General features: G+C 38.9%; 1 protein-coding gene across 1 annotated transcript; it reads left to right on the forward strand.

The window, feature by feature from the left end:
* The first annotated feature begins 385 nt into the window (after nucleotides 1-385).
* LOC121319709 (G-protein coupled receptor 54-like) lies at nucleotides 386-14722 on the forward strand. Its single transcript, XM_041257459.1, has 5 exons — nucleotides 386-689; nucleotides 1796-1920; nucleotides 4244-4379; nucleotides 10322-10560; nucleotides 14372-14722. The coding sequence occupies exons 1-5, from the start codon at nucleotides 386-388 to the stop codon at nucleotides 14720-14722; spliced, it is 1155 nt and encodes a 384-aa protein (XP_041113393.1).
* The last annotated feature ends 5226 nt before the right edge of the window (nucleotides 14723-19948 follow it).

Below are 19948 nucleotides of genomic sequence, written 5' to 3' on the forward strand. Positions count from 1 at the left end.
TCACTGATCTTTCTGAGATTGCAGAGGGTAGGGATTCCATTGATGAACAATGGAAAGCTTCTCTCCTCTGAAGATCTGAGATGAATTGAGTCTGGTATTAGAAATAACAGGTAAAAGACAGAGCTATTACATTAATCATTTACACATGTGGCAAATGTTGATTTTATTTTGAAGGGACTATCTTGAGATCAGTCTTTTTTTACAAAACAATGACAACTGTGGTTCTTAAGGAGTGTCCTTGATACTACTGAATTGTGAGCATCATGTTTAAATAGCTGCTTGTGCTACGTAAAACCTGGCTAGTGCTGATTGGCTGTACTGAAGCATATTACAGAAGATGTGCACAGAATGAAGCTGCAGTCAGAGTTACCAGCAGTGACTTATCATGGATCCTCTGATGGGTACAGGTCAAACTGAAATGAAATTCATAAATGACACTGGGTTGCCTGTTTGTGGAATTGATTCAAGCCTTCCTTTGGAGGGACCAGGAGCTCAATCCTATCAGAGTTCAGGTTGTAATGGGTCTGCTGTCGAACTGGTGGATCAAAGCCCACCTTTGCTGGTAGATGCATGGCTGGTTCCTCTCTTTTTTGCCCTCATCATGTTGGTGGGGCTGGTGGGAAACTCTTTGGTTATTTATGTGATTACCAAACACAGACAGATGAGGACCGTCACTAACTTTTACATAGGTAAGATCTAACAAGATTTAATTCCAAAACTGGTACAGATCCAGGTCTATGGATTGTTTTTTTCACGTAGCATTTATTATAGTTCCACTTGGTGTAATGGATTAACAATGTATAAACTACAGCAAAAAAGAAAAAAGAATACCACAAAAAAACTAGACCATTTAATAGTTAATTTGAGGTTAAAAACTCATAGTGCAGTTTTCATTGCTAACATATCATTTTGTTTCTGTTTATGCTTATGTTTATGCTTTAGCTTCAGATGTGAATTCCATTGATAATTATAATGGTAGAGAGCTACTAACTAATAATTGATCTCTTCTGTGTCAGTTTTATTTGGAACTTTGCAACTGGAACTTTAGTTGCTATGGCATTTCTTTTTTTCAAAGGAATATGCTGATTTATATTTCTGAGTAAGCATTGACATATACAAGTCATATACACAAAGCTTCAACTCTTGAATTACATAAACATGATGAAATGTGTTTTTATTTTCATGAAATTCTTCTAGATTGTCATTGGTTTCTGCAATAACAGTTAGTTTATATCAAACTCAATTGATCTAAACAGATTTAATTGATCTAAACGGACTTTAATGCATTTTAACTTGTACTATCTGCTCCCTATTTTACTGATCCAATTACTGATTCTATTTCACTTGCTTTCTTATCTACACTGATGTAACTATCAGCACTGTTATCTGCTCTTGAACTGCCCCAATATTAAATCGTACTGTGTTTTGTATTTGCTCTTATTAGGACTGAAGTCATTGTATTTTGTATCTTGCTCTTAATTGTACTGTAATTCTTGATATGTATTGTTTGTATACAACTGTAAGATGCCCTGGGTAAGGACGTCTAAGAAATAATAATAATAATAATAATAATAATAATAATAATAATAATAATAATAATAATAATAATAATAAAAAACACATTTACTATGGGGATTTACCATGATAAACTTTTATAAGGGACCTAAAAACAACCCAGTGATTTCCACCAGTCTTACCCACACTATAAATTAATGCTAAATAATTTTCTGCTTTGTAATTTAATGTATGTATGTTTTTTCCTATAAAATATATATTTTTTGTGTTATTTCAACAGCAAACTTAGCTACCACAGACATACTTTTCCTTGTCTGCTGTGTGCCTTTCACTGCCACGCTGTACCCTCTGCCTAGCTGGGTCTTTGGAGACTTCATGTGCAGAATCGTCAACTACCTGCAACAAGTTTGTGACTTAACAGGCTGTAACTTGTGCTGGCATTGTGTTAACACTTATAAATAACAAAGCAACCAATTTATGTAATATTACTGATGTAAGCAAGAACATTGAAAGCCTGATTTGTTAATATGACCCGACACTTGAAAGTCACGGTACAGTATGCTGACTGTGGAACAGGCACCATAAATTAACTTTGTGATATTGTACTGTAGACTTTAGAGGCAGTTACAGTCTCCTTTTTACATTTAAGATATAGCTTTTTTAAATTTTATTTTGTAAACATTTTTCTGTAATAAAAAACGGAATGCTGATGTCCTGAAGCTTCCAATAAACAACCCACAACAGCACTATGATACAGCACTTACAAATGGTTTATTCTGACCTTTACCCTTGATATTTATAACTATTAATAATTGCCTAATGTTGTTGTTTCATACTGTAATACAGGTAACATATTTTTTTTTTGGGAAGAGTGAAATTAGGATTACGGTACATGTATTTTAGATATTGCCTTAGCTTTTTATGTACTGCTTTGGTATTTTACATTTCAAGGAAGTATTGATTCCAAAGCTTCCATAAATATCTCCACAGTTCTATAATATTCAGTGTACTAGCTGGGATAAATGCTTTGGAAATATACAATACTGTGCAAAAGTTTTAGGCAGGTGTGAAAAAATGCTGTAAAGTAAGAATGCTTTCAAAAATAGACATGTTAATAGATTATATTTATCAATTAACTAAATGCAAAGTGAGTGAACAGAAGAAAAATCTAAATCAAATTCATATTTGGTGTGACCACCCTTTGCCTTCAAAACAGCATCAATTCTTTTAGGTACACTTGCACAAAGTCGGGGATTTTGTAGGCATATAGTCAGGTGTATGATTAAACAATTATACCAAACAGGTGCTAATGATCATCAATTCAATATGTAGGTTGAAGCACAATCATTAACTGAAACAGAAACAGTTGTGTAGGATGAATAAAACTGGGTGAGGAACAACCAAACTCAGCTAACAAGGTGAGGTTGCTGAAGACCGTTTATTGTCAAAAGTCATACATCATGGCAAGACTGAGCCCAGCAACAATACACAAGGTAGTTATATTGCATCAGCAAGATCTCTCCCAGGCATAAATTTCAAGGCAGACAGGGGTTCCCAGATGTGCTGTCCAAGCTCTTTTGAAGAAGCACAAAGAAACAGGCAACGTTGAGGACCATGGACGCAGTGGTCGGCCAAGGAAACTTACTGCAGCAGATCATGCTAACTTCCCTTCACAATCGGAAGATGTCCAGCAATGCCATCAGCTCAGAATTGGCAGAAAACAGTGGGACCCTGGTACACCCATCTACTGTCCGGAGAAGTATGGTCAGAAGTGGCCTTCATGGAAGACTTGGGGCCAAAAAGCCATACCTCCGACGTGGAAACGGCCAAGCGACTCAACTATGCACGAAAACACAGGAACTGGGGTGCAGAAAAATGGCAGCAGGTGCTCTGGACTGATGAGTTAAAATTTGAAATATTTGGCTGTAGCAGAAGGCAGTTTGTTCACCGAAGGGCTGGAGAGTGGTACACAAATTAGTGTCTGCAGGCAACAGTGAAGCATGGTGGAGGTTCCTTGCATGTTTGGGGCTGCATTTCTGCAAATGGAGTTGGGGATTTGGTCAGAATTAATGGTCTCCTCAATGCTGAGAAGTACAGGCAGATACTTATCCATCATGCAATACCATCAGGGAGGCATCTGATTGGCCCCAAATTTATTCTGCAGCATGACAACGACCCAAACATACAGCGAAAGTCATTAAGAACTATCTTCAGCGTAAAGAAGAACAAAGAAGTGATGGTATGGCCCCCACAGAGCCCTGATCTCAACATCATTGAGTCTGTCTGGGATTACATAAAGAGAGAGAGAAGCAACTAAAGTTGCCTAAATCCACAGAAGAACTGTGGTTAGTTCTCCAAGATGTTTGGGCCAACCTACCTGCCAAGTTACTTCAAAAACTGTGTGCAAGTGTACCTAGAAGAATTTATGCTGTTTTGAAGGCAAAGGGTGGTCACACCAAACATTGATTTGATGTAGATTTTTTTTCTGTTCAGTCACTTTGCATTTTGTTAATTGATAAACACAAACTATTAACATGTCTATTTTTGAAAGCATTCTTACTTTACAGCATTTTTTCACACCTGCCTAAAACTTTTGCACAGTACTGTATAACTCTTATAATTTAAAATTGATCATTATAGACAGATATTCTTTTTTATACAAGTAATTGGTAATCATAAGTGCAAGCATTTACCATTTTGTGCTACATGTCCTCTTCTAACTCTGCAGGTAACAGCACAAGCAACCTGCATCACCCTTACAGCCATGAGTGTGGACCGCTGCTACGCCACAGTCTACCCACTACAGTCATTGCGGCATCGTACTCCCAGGGTGGCTATGGCAGTCAGTGTTGGCATCTGGATAGGTATCTGTCTATTGTTATACCTAAGATCAAAAATATGTTTGGGTTCGAGTACCATAAGTTGAGCAGAATATTAAATAAAATAAAATAAAAATACATATATTATTTATTATAATTTTATATGCATGATTTATTTAAGTGTTGGGTCTTCTTTATAGCTTAAAAAAACACTCCTTATGCTGGAAGACTGCTAGAGCTTAATTATATTTATATATATATAGTTTTTTCTTATAAATGACATGATTTAAAAGTAAAACAAACCCCTTCAATCTGCAGTTACTGTATATTGTAGTAAGCCAGTATAACTTATTCAGGATGTGTTTGTACTATAGCTGCAGTCATAATATGATACTAGATTTTCATTGCTTAAAGAGAAACTTGGTATGAGTATGAAATATCATAGTTACCTTAACTAAAGTATTTATCATCTTGATTATATTCACTTTGTATTTTTGTTTCAGCCATCACACCCTGGTGACTTTAAAACTCAGCAGTTTAAAGTACTCCTATGGCCTCAATACCTCTCAACATGCATTAGTGTTTGACACGCCACACAGGCACGCAGATTTAATAAACATACAAGTGCAGACACTAGGGTACCAACAATGGTAGCCCTACTGTCGGATTTAATAAACAAACAAAACAAAAAAACACATAAGTTTGCCCACAGATGGCGAACTTTCCCACTAAAAGAGAGGTCTTGCTCCAGGAACCTACTACAGTCAACTTTCGGATATACGACACTCAGATACGATACAGGTCAGAACTTATTACAATCAGTACTCAGATACCGTTGTTGTATTATTAAGAAACAAATCAATACACATCTGTGGTAGTGTGCCCCGCCCCGGTGTGTATTTTGTGTTACATGTTGCGTGTGGTGTGTTAATGTTGGTGTATAGGTATTTGTGCACGGGATATAAATGGGTCTGTGCAGCAGGAGTGATTTAAAATATATAGTTTTAGGCACAGGGATTGCACTTCACGTGCAGATAAAGTATGTAATAGGATGTGAGCACGGGGGATTGCACAATTTCATTCACGTGCTGGGATTCAAGTGAATGATTAATTAGTAATTAAATCCCAGCACAGCTGTATATATAGAGGCACGAAGCATTCACTCGAGGTTGGGTGCTCAGTGAGTAGAGAACGGGAGAGAGAAGGAGAGTAAAATAAATTAAAAGCATTAATAATAGTTGCTATTTCGTGCTGGAAGCATGATGCTTGTTTGTTTGTCTCTTCGTCCACTGTTTGTTTAGTGTTAGTCCATTTTGTTTGTCTATTTATTTTGGCCTCAAGTGCCGTGTTTTTGTTTAAATGTTTTATTTGTTTGCTTAATAAATGCACTGAGCGCAGCCATAGAGCCACAGTTTTACCCCGTATCATTTGTGTTTTACTGCTGCTTACTGAACCTGACGTCATCACCCACACACACCACTACAAGCCATCCGTGACACCATTATATATATATATATGTAACAAATTAACGCACTTACCCGTCACACGCAATTTCCAACACTGTCACCAGTTTTCTGATACAACGGCTATCTCTTTAATGTTACAATTTATCTGTTACAGATTGTACAACTGCACGTGAATTTATTTAGTGCAATTCCCCATGCTCACATATTATTACATTTTACCTGCACGTTAAACAACCATGCTCGTAACCCATATTATATCCCGTGTACCAACTACAATACTCCAACATTAACACCATACAACATACATACAACATATAACACAAAAATCTGCACAGGGGCGGGGCACACTGCCTCAGGGTCATATCGAGCACTATATTCTGCAATTTTGAATACTGACTTTGGACATTGTTTTAATTGTGGAAACTGTTGTTTTTTTAAATCTTTTGCTAAATTGCATTGCCTTTTACATTTTATGCAATTCTGTGCTGGTTAACATTTTGATTGCATTTTTCTGTTGGGTCGTTAATGGGGAATTTTACATACTGCTACAATACATGTTGGATTTAAAAGTATGTATTGTATTACAGTCCATGTGTCGCCTCTTTTGGCAAGTGATATTTTCAGAATCATATGGTTCTGAATTAAAATACTGTTGAAATACTCTTAAATAGAAGCCTACTTATTCTAAAACACAGTCCTTTCAGCTCTATATTTTTGAGATTGTATCTTTTTTGTGCTCCCTAAAAAAACGGACAAGGGCAGAACGGACCAAAATTAAACAATGAGATATGGATCACACTTGTTTAACCATCACTGAAGTCACAATTTTCTAGGGTCGAATATGTGAGTGCTGACTGTAAATTACGAAAGCCTCACTATAGTGGTATGGAATAAACATCCCTAAACTAAACTATCTCAACTGCTTCCAGAGTCCTGTTATCTGCCATGCGACTTTGGCTCCTTCAGGGAATACGTCTAGTAGATGAAGGGTTCCATAATAGTCTTTTTTTCCCCCTGGAATGGACACTCATCCTCGGTGAAACATGAAAGCATAAGTGCAGCACACATCTGTGGGTCAGTGGCCTAGCAGCAGCCAAGGTCTGAGGCACAGCTGCTTTTTGAAATGGCTGTAGCTCCCCGTGGTACGGCCTCTAGCCAATCAGGGACTCCCGATCAGCCAAGCCCTGACCCAAGCCTCCCTGTTCAATTGGTTGCCTGGCAACCCCATTATGCATCCCAGCTGCTTCTGCAGTGCATACACAGAGGAACCAGCGACAGGTCAATACTTCCTCTGAGACGGCATTAAACAGTATAAATACATAAATTGTGAATGGCACAGTGATCCATAACACCTCAGGTTTAAATGTGTTTAGATATACAATATATATTAACATGTTAAAATATAGGTTCAATTGACGTCGTTAACTCCTGCATACCTGCAGATTCTACCATAGAGAAAGGTTCTATCTAGATAACTTCTGGAGTCTGTATGAAAGCCATGCATTTTAAAGAATGAAACACATATCAAAATATATACTGATTATCCCTCCTCTCCACATCTCTGTATTTAGTGTTTTACCAAAAAAAGAAAAACATAAGGAAATAAAATTGAACTGCCTAAGGCTTCTAAGAAATTAAAGAGAAAAATACCTCTAGAGTCTGCGAGGGTGGGGGCGGATGATGACTCAAGGTTTGACAACACAGTTAACAACTCAAGATCTTCAGTTAGCAAAGACATGGAGCTCCAGGTTTGTGTCTGTGGCTAGACCAAAATGACAAGGCTGCAAAAAGAAGGAGCATGTGAGAACTCACTTTTATAAAGACCCATTCAAATTTGCAAAGAAGTTATTCATGAGGGAGAAAAATGGTACACTAAAAGCAACTAAGTTTGAGCCGGAGAGATATCTCGAGGAAATGCACACATATTAAAAAAGGCAGGAGCCTATGTCAATTCCTTCAGACATCCCACCTATCAATCCACCAGAATACCAAATGGAAGACTGCGCACCTAAGTGGAAAGAAGTAGAGCAAGCTGTGAAAAAAACAAGGGCGTCATCATCTCCCAGGTCTAATGGATTTCTGTGCAGAGTGTACAAGAGTGCCAATGGTGTTCTATGAATAAAAATTGATGAAAGTAGCATGAGAAAAACAGGTTGTACCAAGAGCATGGTGCTGAGCAGATGGGGTCTTTGTACCAAAAGAAAAAAATTCTATGAGTATCGGTCAGTTTCGCCCTATTTCTCTGTTAAATGTGGAAGGCATGATTTTCTTCAGTATTGTTGCTCAGGGATTGTCAGCTTACCTATTGAAGAACATCTTCATTGACGCTTTAGTACAGAATTCCAGGTTTCCCATTTCTTCACTGGCTTTTACAGTAGCAATGGAAGTAATTATTAGGGTGTGAAAATGGGTAGTAGGAGGAAAATGCTTGGCTTCTGGAATGCGACAGCCACCAATTAGACCACACATAGATGACATGACAATGATGACTACAACAATAGCCTGCACTAATCGGTTATTGGGCAAACTAATTAATAACATTGAATGAGCACAAATGCAACTCAATCCCACTGAGTCAAGTTGCAACTCTATAATTAAAGGAAAAGTAGTGGATAAGAGGTTCTACATTAACGTTGAGGCAATACCAACAGTGTCTGAGAAGCCTGTGAAAAGTCTTGGGAGATGGCATGATGGGGACCTAAAGGACACAGTTTGTGTGGGAGAAGTGAGCAGGAGAAGATGAGGTGCCTAAAGGCAATTTCCCATGCCAAGCAGGGATGATGGATGAGATGGAAAAGTGTGGAATGATGCAAGATTACCTGTTGAGATCTATGAACAATGGAATAGAGCAGGATCAGTTTTCTTGTCAGGCCTCATATGATGTTCTCCCATCACCACAGAACCTTAATCTATGGGTAGGAGAGGATCTGTGGTGTTCTTTGTGTTCATTGCCAGCTACATTAAGACACATTTTGACAGGATGTAAGGTGGGTGTTAGCCAAGAATGGTTTACTTAGCATCATGACCAGGTGCTGCGATGTTTGGTTAGCATTGGAAGACAAGCGCAGCATGACCAACATATGACACAAGAAGAACAACATTTCCTACATCCATGGGAGCAACCACCAAGAAAAGGTATTAAAACCAAAATACAACTAGGAAAACTGGAAGCTGCTAGAGACTGGATAATGCGGTCAGATGTTGGACAACGGCTTGTTTTCCCACCTGAGATAGCCACCACTAATCTTCGACCTGATATTGTCTTGTGGTCTGGATCAGCATGCCTTGCTTACCTGGTAGAGTTAACAGTGCCATGAGAGGATGCGGTGGATGAGGTATATGAAAAGAAGAAACTTCAGTATGCTCAACTAGCTGCTGAAGCAGAACAGAGAAGATGAAGAGTTCCAGGTTTACCCAGTGGAGGTGGGTTGTCGAGGATTTGTGGCACACTCCACAACCTAGTTTCTCAGAGACATCAGATTCAATGGCCAAGAGTTCTGATGCATACTGAAGAACTTATCTGAAACAGTAGAGAGGAGCAGCAACTGGCTCTGGTTGGGACAAAAAGATTCTGGCTGGGGACCTCAAGCATCGTATAAAGAAATCAACTTTGATGTAAAGGAAGGTAAATAAGCTGGGCTTAGCTGAGATGCCAGAATCACTGTCGAGCTCTCTTAAGGTGTCGTGGGCTTGTCAACGAAACACCAAGGATGGAAGGTGCCCACTTTAAGACTCCAGAGAAGTACCCTACTGAGCTCAGTCCAGATGGTTGCCTTGCTGATGCACTAGGGAGACCACACAGTGGTTGATCCCTGGAGCCAGCATTGCAGCTGTTGTGTGTGCTGATGCAAAATAGACTGATCCCTGGAGCCAGCATTACACTTCAGCCATCAACACCAAGTAGGATATCTACATTATTAGATGGAAAGAAATGCAGATGGATCATATTAGTTTACAATAGAAGAAGCTATGTCTTAGTTGGTGCTTATCTTATATATATATATATCTATCTATCTATATCTATCTATCTATCTATCTATCTATCTATCTATCTATCTATCTATCTATCTATCTATCTATCTATCTATATATATATATATATATATATATATATATATATATATATATATATATATATAAGGTAATGTAACTGTGGCACAGGTACACACCGTGTAATAAGTATAGAAAAGATCTATATGTACTAGATATACATGTAATATTGTAGTAAGGTATATATATATATATATATATATATATATATATATATATATATATATATATATATATATATATATATAAAACTAAACTTAAAACAAATCCCTAAAGAGCTACCATTCCTCTGCCCTGGAGACTACAGTGAGACTGTTGCTGCAGGGGTCTCTTTGATGCCTGAACCAAAACAAATAATGAACTATAAACTTAACAGTATATGACAGCCTAATTTCCCTTCCAGATAGTCATAAGGACAAAGATGCAGAAAACAAAAGAAACAGTCATCCAAGTTTTAATGTTGTATTTCAGGTTCCTTTGTTCTATCCGTTCCTGTTGCTGCGTATCAGACGCTAGACACAGGATACTGGTATGGACCTCAGACGTACTGCATTGAGGCGTTCCCTTCAGTGTACCACCAGAAGACATTCATTCTCTACACCTTTTTGATCGTGTATCTTCTGCCACTTGTTACAATTTGTGTTTGCTATGCATTCATGCTGAAAAGAATGAGCAGACCAGTAGTTGAACCATCCGATAACAACTACCAGGTAAGATTTGTGAATGATAAAAATAGAACAATACATTATCGTATCATTTCATGTGTGCTTAATCAGGGCCAGCCATGTTTTTTTTTTTTTTTTTTTTTATCGTGCTTTACTATTCTCATAATTGGTTTGCCATTTTAGTCTGATTTACTATCCTATCACAATGATAAACTGTAGTAGACTGTTATAAGGGTTTCTCTATTGCTGAGCAAAGAAGTGACACATACAGTGAAACTGTGTTAGCCCAGATGAAATGTTGTAACATCAGGGGGGTGCAGTGAAATGTGTAAAGAAAAAAGATGTTATGTGAGCATGAGGCAGAGCTTTTGTTTCAACTTTCAGTGAGATTACTCACACACTTATTCCTCATTTCCATAGTCAAGCCAACTCGAGTGCACGTCCTAATTGCCCCAGTTCAAGTGCTGGGATTCAAGTGAATAATTAATTGGTAATTGAATCCCAGTACAATTGTATATATGGAGGTACAAAACACTCACTCGAGGTTGTGTGTTCGAGAGTGGAGAACAGGTGACAGAGGAGAAATAATAAGTATAAAATAACAACTGCTATTGCGCGCTGGAAGCACCAAAGCAGTACTTGTTTGTGTGTTCGTCTACTCATTTGTCTGTCTGTTTATTGTCTATTTACTTTGGCGAATGTGCCGTTTTGTTCTATACAGTCTGTGTTTTTTTCTGTTTTGTACAACCTTTTTATTTTACAATAAATCGGTTCAAGCAAACGCCTTCATCACTTCACCCAACCTGTCTACATTGTTCCTGATATCACCACTCAGCCAGCCTTGTGACATATGGTGTCCTACATGGGATAAACGCGTCCATGCATCAGACTAGGGAAAGTGTTTTTTTTTTGTATTTATTTTTTAAAAGTGTTTTTGTTCAGAAAAAAAAAAAAATGGCTGAAGACGCCATCAGGCTGTGAGAGTGGATCTAGGAGAATGCAGGGCTGGAGGCCCATTCCATGCCTATAACCACACACACAAAACCCTGGAAGAAGGTGAGGAGTTGGTCCTCTGCTACCTGGAGGCAGCGATAAAGGAAACTGCAGCTCAGGTAGCAGGGTCTCCAGAGAGGTCACGGACCTGTCCGAAGTCTGATTGAGGGAGCACCCATTGACTAATGATGGATTGTCCAGGGATGCCTTCCCACCTCCACCAGCAGAGGGAGAATGCCTGCTACCCCCATCTCCACCAGCAGAGGAAGAATGCCTGTTACCCCCCTCTCCACCAGCAGAGGAAGAATGCCTGCTGTCCCCATCTCCGCCAGCAGAGGAAGAATGCCTGATGGTTTCGCCTCCAGAGCCAAAGGGAGAGGTCCGCACCAGTCCCCTGCAAGTGAAGGAGAGCCTCACCAGTCCCCTGCAAGTGAGGGAGAGCCACACCAGTCCCCAGCAAGAGGGGGAGACTACCTGCTGCTCCCACCTTCATCGCCAGGAGACTACATACTGCTTCCACCTTCATCGCCAGGAGACCAGACGCTGCTCCCACCTTCGTTGCCAGGAGACCACATGCTGCTCCCACCTTTGTCGCCAGGAGACCACATGCTGCTCCCACCTCCACCGCTTCCACCGGCAGGAGCAGAGCAGCAGGTGCTACCTCTGCCTCCTCCATCTCCACCAACAGAGGGTGAATACCTGCTGGTTCTGCTTCCACCACCATGGCACTACCAGAGGAGCTGGAGCTACCTCCACCACCCGAGGGAGAGGTGCTGCAGCTGAGTATGCCATCGCCCAGGGATGCCTTCACGTCACCACCCATGGATGCCTTCAAGTCACTGCCCGGGGATGCCTTCACATCACCACCCGAGGATGCCGGCCTCACTTCAATTGGGGTTGCCTGCTGCTCCGCATCGCCTGGGATTCCCTGCTGCTCCGCATTGCCTCGGGTTGTCTGCTGCTCAGCATTGCCTGGGGTTGCCTGCTGCTCAGCGTCACCTCCCGAGAATCCACTGCTGCCATCGCCGGGGGTTGTCTGCTCTGCTTCACCTGGGGTCACCAGAACTGCTTCACCAAAGGTCGTCGCCAGCTCTGGGGATGTGCTGGGGCTGGAGGAGCCAGCCCGAAGCCATTAATGGTTTTGCTTCCAGTCGGTAAGCTGACAGCCTTTTCGCTGTCATCTAGGGAGCCGCTGGTTGTGAAGAGGGGGAGGAGGTCCAGAGAACACCAACCCCAGCAGCAGTTTCGCTGCCAGAGATCGTGGGGGAGGTAAGGAGACCTCCTCTCATGGCAGCATTTTCACTGCAGGAAGTACTGTGGCCAAAGCCCCACAAAAGGGAGCTGCAGGCTACGAAGAAGGGGGGGGGGGGGGGGGGGGGGGAGACCACTAAAGTGATGTCCTTCATGAACCGGTTTCGGGTGTTTTCCACAAAAGGGAGCGACAGGAGTCCGAAGAAAGGCCCCACCAAGGGGGGGGGGGTCTGGAGACCACTAACCCCAGCAGCCTTTCCGCTGCCAGGACTGGTAAAGCTGCACTGTCTCACCTACGGTATTTAATATTTTCCTTCAGCTCTTTGTCAATATTGGTGCGTTACGTTCAGGCAAAATCCCATTATGTATCTCTCTTTTTATGTTGATGAAAATGTGCTTTACTTGACTGACATTTCTGAGCCTTCTTTTGTGCTTTTGATTCCATTACCAGGTTTGGTGAGCCTTTAGGATGCAGGTTTATTTGAAATATTTTCAATGCTAAAATCCAATTAGAAATCAAAAGTAATGCCATTCCAGTTGGTTTATGATAATGGACATGTATTCTAGTCTTTAAATATAGTAAATATTTGAAAGCTGATAAATGCCTGTGGAAGTGTGCTTTGTCTGTAGATCCTCAGAACACGGACTGCCAATGTTTAATTTTAACATTTGGATACACTGGGGTCAGTTCTAGGGTCAGGTTGTCCATGTGAGAGCTGAGGGTCACTGTGTATATCTACCCCAAGGTGTTTTGCTTAGAGTTTCTGAAGACAGGCTCAGAGGATGCATTCATGTCCTGACAGGTCAAGGTCAGTGAAAGTTTTTTAGATTCAGTATACTCTAATTAAGCCTCTTCTTAAGAAAACAAGCTCAAGTACCCCCCCAAGATCATATGAGACAACAATAGAACTCCTGCATGGGTTATCTAGGCAACAAGAATATGAAGTGGATTAGCACATGATGCTGTGCTTCTTGAGTGATCTATGCATTTATTACCTTGAGCTTAGGCCCTGGAGTGTGTGCCAATTTTAGGAATCCTATTTTGTGAGGATATTATCGTGGATTTTTCTCTTGAACATAAGCCATAGTCAGGTGTTCCTGGTGTGTGTAGAAATTAAAAAAACAATCATGGTTAACTATAAAGAAAGGCTAGGCAACCATGTGCTGATGGACATTGTTGTCATAGTAAAGATCATGAATGTATTTATTTCATGCTTATCCATCCTGATATATACAGTTCCACCCCTATTTCTTCGAATTCACATCAGCAACTAACAAGAAAAAACAATGTCACACTGATATACAAGTGTATTAATACAATAAGTGAAACCTTGATGTTTAAATACTATTGATATTTTACAGGTTCCATGGAAACATGCTTTCTCTGTCAGTAAATGCTAAACTAGCAAAACAATCACTGGCAGAGAAAGTGTCAAGCAACAAAATGGTTCTTTGTTAACATCTCATCTGAGGATTGTGCTAACCTTATGTAAAATTGTCATATGTTATAATTTATATATGGTACCTTTATCTGTTCATTTCAGTTTATTTAAGAGATGTAAATTACACCAAAGACAATATCTATATCATGCCTATGTCTAATATCTTGCAGGTCCAGCTTTTAGCAGAAAGATCTGAGGCTATACGCACCAAGATTTCCAAGATGGTGGTGGTGATTGTCCTACTCTTTACAATCTGCTGGGGTCCCATTCAGTTCTTCATCCTCTTTCAGGCTTTTGACTCCAACTTTCAGAAGAATTATGAGACGTACAAGATCAAAATTTGGGCCCACTGCATGTCCTACTCCAACTCATCTGTCAACCCCATCGTGTATGCTTTCATGGGGGCCAACTTCAGAAAGTCTTTTAAAAAGGCATTTCCTTTTGTCTTCAAACAGAGAGTTGGCACCACAGGGGGAGCTGTTGTGAACACTGAAATGCACCTTGTTTCATCTGGAACATAAACACAAGGCCTGATGGAGGTTTTCTAAATTTAGCAAAAAAAAAAAAAAATTGATCTAAAGATTACCTCCTCCACTGACTAAATGTATATTGAAATTGCATAAGAGCTACAGCTAAGCTCAAGGAGTAGAGCATTGATTTGGTTCATTATGTTGTAACTCATTTCAGACATTAATGTAAAGCTAAGTTTTTTCTGATCGATTTAGCCCCTTCGAAGTCTAAATAATATATTATCACTCCTTGGTAGGCAATATGTGTTCATATCGAAGGAATCACTGATGGATAAACATGAAAAGGTACTTATTTATAGGTGCCACTCTTTGTTAAGTATAGTTGGGTGGTTACATTTGATATATATAAATGTTCAAAATATTTAGAACCAAAACTAATACATGACGGGAAACACTGATAACCCTTGTTTTGTACTCGGTTGTGTTGTAAAAATATTCTTAAAAAATTATTTAAAGTACTGTTTATAGACGTTTGTTAGTTAAAACTGATTTAATTTCCAAACCCTTAATATTGTAGCAATCTCGGTTCCGGCAGGCAGGCGCATCACACAGGGTGAGGCAATCCAAACACAGGAGGAGAGCGGGAGCCAACCCGGGACCTCTCGCACTAAAGCATAGCGTCGATATCGCTGTCCAAAAGAACCAATTCCTTTGCAAGGAGTGTATATCGGGCTTATGTCTTTGTGTGTGATTACGTCACCTACCACCCCCCTGCTGCCTACCCCTGTGCACGCTACACTATGATCAAACACATAACTAGAAGCTAATAACAATAGAACTGGTATTTATAGTAGTAAAATAAGCAGACTTGTAAATATTGTAAATTAAATCATTTGCTTTATTAATGTGATCAGGATTTGACAAGTGCGGTTTGAAATGAATTACTGTTAAACAGCAATATGTATACACACTTACAGCAATGAGGGTAATGCAATCCTCAGTTAATGAGCTATATAAAAACAATACTTTAATAACCATGCAATAAAACTGTGAATAGAATAAATCTATAGAAGACCTAAACCATGGATCTGTGTTCTCTATTCATAGATAATAAATGCAAGCGCACATTGATCTAAACAGCTGTTTGCAAGCACAGTATATGGATTGGTTTCCAATTGATACAACAACAGATGTGCTGTTTAAGAACACTTACCTGTAGCTGGTTAACTGTGTGATATATTAAAGGAATTGCATGGTTTTGAAGCACTGTGCCAATGTGTCATACATCAGTACAGTTCAGTAATTTCATACAGAGGGGTCAAATGGTCTACTGGTCTGGTGATATCTACTGCTTATGTATTGTGATTGTTAACTTTATACAGAATATTTATATTTGCTCAGTATTACATTTCAATGTAAAGTATGTGTATATGTTTTTACAGTATTATTATTTTCAGTAGATAAAGCCAGGACGTGAGGTTTTGAAAGATGCTAGTCGCTGCTGGTAATCTTTCTTAGGGTTTTTAGATTGATATATAGTGGTAGTGATTACACTCTGTGAGACAGCTACAATTATATATATATATATATATATATATATATATTATATATAATATATATATATAGATATATATAATATATAAATAAATGTTGAACTATATGTTCTTAATCAATTGGTGTTGTCTCTACCCCCAATGGATGAGATGTGAAAATCTTTTTGTAATCCAAGTAATTGATAACGATTAAATAATGCAGCTGTGAATAGGTCATAAATGAGTAAGGATGCTAGGAATATGTTTAATGAAGCACAAGGATTTTCTGCTCAGATAACTGAAGTAACAAATTCTACATTTAAAAAAAACAAAAAAACAAACTGTTTAATACAGTCTTCAACACCAGTGAATAATGTTAACGTTCATAGACCAGACAATGTGTAATTATATCAATAAATACACAACTAGTTAATATCTATTTAAACATATTGCTTGGTTATCTATATTGTTGCTGGGGACATTTTAGCATTTTATTTGAATCAATATCAAAGGAATTTATGATGTTTTTCAGTATTACTACATATCTTATTATTGAGTGTTTCATATTGTATTTGTTATGGCAGATTTTCTGAGACTTTCTTACAGTAAATCATAGTTTGACTATCCATTTGGATCAATTTTCAACACTAACTGAAGTTACCGACTAGAAGAGAGGGCTTGAACTTAAGGTCAGCTATAAGCAAGGGATATGAATCTTCATGTACATATTTCTTAGACTATACTTTAGTAAAAACACAGTGAATTCAGCTATGTGTGTGCTTTTCTGTATTATGTATGTTTTAAGCAAACAATACCAGGAATTGTGTTTTAGCAGGCAATAGCATTGACCTCTGTAGACGTTGGCTTTTAATGAATAGGTAATGACATATTTTAAAGGTTTCTTAAACTCGCTTGTCACTAACAATCTAACCTTTACTTACAACCAAAAAATAATGAGACAGAAAAGCTTAACCTTTTAAAAAAAGTTCTGGCATATCCCTCAAACTGTGAAACTAGAGGGTATACAGAGTGAACCGTCTCCCTCGTTACCATACAACACCTCCACCTGAAACAATCGATGAACAGGGTGCTAGAAAAGCGGTTCATCTCTGTATTGAAATAAAACATTGGCAGACACAAGCTGCCTTATGGAAACACATACTTGTTTTGCCTTAAAAAACTGTTAAAAAAAAAAATACTTTGTAAGATGTTGATTATCATTTTTGTGCTACTGAGGTATTTTAATAAAACATTTGTGGTTGAGTCTGTTTCTCATTTTGCTTTATTTTCAAAGAAAAACAGTAATACTGTTTTTGTTTTTAGTGCAGTGTATTTAGTGAACTGCTAAGTATTTCCTTATTATTATGTACAGCACAGAGACAATACTCACAAACATCATGGAGATACATGTGCTGTGTCTGTTGCATGAAAAATAATCAGGTTTCAAATGAATAAAGTAACTCCAGCCTAAAAGTACAGTACTTACTCGAGTGTAACGCTGAAAGTGATTTGGGATAAAGGTGCACTAATTACATATAATGGCTGATGTAACTGTTAATTTGTGTCATCAAAAACTGATCCAAGCAGGGATAAAGCAAACAAATAAAAAATGTAATCTGTAGTACAATTAAATCAGCAAATTACAACTATTCATTAAAATATACATGTTTACAATGCAGTGTTCAAAGACAGCTTCCTCAGAACTTCCTCAGAAACAAATCAATGTTCCTAATTGTTTTTTTTGTTTTTTTTAGTTCATTGTGTTCAATGCCATTGCCTGTGCTCTTTTGATTTGAGATGAGAATTTTGGTGTCATTTATTTCTTCAGGAGCAACATAAAATTACTGTCTTGTCTTTGCATTTGTGCATTTCCACCATACAACATTGGTAGTATAACAAGATTTTACATAAAGACAGTATTGCTTAATCAGAATTCAATTGTCTACCATCAACAAAGAAAACTCCCCATTTTCAACTGTTTCAAACCTGCCAAATCCAGTGGTGTAGGACCTGCCTCAAAGCAGAACTTTAACAGAGAAGGGTGTCCCAAGCAATTGTGGATGGTATTAGAGGCCCTGACATTATTAAGAGCACAGCTAAACCATCAGTGCCATCAACATCTGTTTTTACTATCCAGTATCTGAAACTGTGATGCTAAACTTACCTGTGACATCAGCATCCTCTGTTAGCACTGTTGGAACTGCATACATCTTAGTGCATGGTTTGGCAACCTAAGAGATTTCATCCGGCCCACCAAGCATGCCGAGAAAATAGATTTATTTCAGGTGTAGCCGAGCCACTTATGACAGCTCTCATCACTGTGATATTTTTGTGAAGGAGCCACCCTCTGCCATGTTGCTGTCAAAGCCATCAAAGAAAAAGAAGGTTGATAGTGAGTGCCGAGTGTTCAATTATCAGTGGACCAATGATTTTTTGTGCAATGCAAAGACAAGGCAATATGCCTTATTTGCAGACAGTGTTTCAATGTTCAAAGAATACAATGTCAAGCGTCATTTCGACGCACTTCATAAAGACAAGTATGACTGCTTGAAAGGACAACTTAGGAGTGACAAAATAGAAGCTCTCAGAAAGGCTTGTCTAAGCAGCAGAATATTTTTAATAGGCACGTTAAGCAAAACCTAGCACCTGTTCAAGTTAGTTATCATGTGGCTAAGTGTGCTGATGGCAGAAGACCTTTACAGACAGAGAATTCGTAAAAACTTGATTGAGGACGTATCTCCTGAAAAAAAAAACTTGATCAATGATGTGTGTCTGTGTGCCCCGCTCCTGTTGTATTTTATGTTTATATGTTGCGTGTGGTGTGTTAATGTTGGTGTATATATTGTATATATTGGTGTATATATATTGGTGCGCAGGATATAATGTGGGGTATTTAGCAAAAGTGTTATTAAAATATATAGTTGTATTTAGGTACAGAAATGGCACAATCACTTCATGTGCAGATAAAGTATGCAATAGTATGTGAGCACGGGATTGCACAAATTAGTTCACGTGCTGGGATTCAAGTGAATAACTAAATAGTAATTGAATCCCAGCACAACCGTATATATAGATGCACGTTTCCCTCACTCAGGGTTGGGTGTTCAGGGAGAAAGAAGAAGAGAGAGAGAGAGAGCGACGAGAGAGAGTTAAGAATTAAAAGATAACAATTGCTATCATGTTGGAGGGCCAGCACAATACCTGTGTTTGTCCCCTGTTTGTTAGTGTCTGTCTGTTTTGGCCAAAGTGCCATTTTGTTTTGTGTACAGTATTTTTCATTTGTTTAACCTTTTTATTTTGTGTATTATTAAATTGCGCAAGTCGTGCATTCAATTCACTCACAGTACTGTGTTTGTCTTGCCACAGTCTGTCTGCTTGTACTATTACTAGGCGAATTGAAGATATGGGTGGATTTGCTTTGCAAACTGAAATAAAAATAATTACTAGCCAACAGTCATGCACTCCCAAGGTATTTTAAAATAATTCTAACAAGTAATGATGGACGACACCTTGCTCATCTTGCCAAACATACATACTAGCACAACAAAAACAAAATATAAATCATAATATGCACAGGGGCGGGGAGTATCCTGTCACACATGCCCCCAACCCCCCCTCCCCCCCTTGTGCGCAGCACATATGGCCTCCCCCTTTAAAACCCAGCAGCTCCGCTCAAAGTTCTGGGCCAGGAAAGGAGGCTTCAATGGGTCCATAAGTAGGGTTCTGAGCGAAGTACTGGCTGACA

Source organism: Polyodon spathula, chromosome 1 (genome assembly GCF_017654505.1).
Source record: "Polyodon spathula isolate WHYD16114869_AA chromosome 1, ASM1765450v1, whole genome shotgun sequence".
NCBI classification, from domain to species: Eukaryota; Metazoa; Chordata; class Actinopteri; order Acipenseriformes; family Polyodontidae; genus Polyodon; species Polyodon spathula.

What these genes read in the sequence shown, in the direction of transcription:
- LOC121319709 (XM_041257459.1), top strand. Translation starts at nt 386, where the DNA reads ATGGATCCTCTGATGGGTACAGGTCAAACTGAAATGAAATTCATAAAT. An exon ending in CGTCACTAACTTTTACATAG is followed by an intron (nt 690 to 1,795) that starts GTAAGATCTAAC and finishes TTATTTCAACAG; the next exon opens with CAAACTTAGCTACCACAGAC. An exon ending in CATCCGATAACAACTACCAG is followed by an intron (nt 10,561 to 14,371) that starts GTAAGATTTGTG and finishes AATATCTTGCAG; the next exon opens with GTCCAGCTTTTAGCAGAAAG.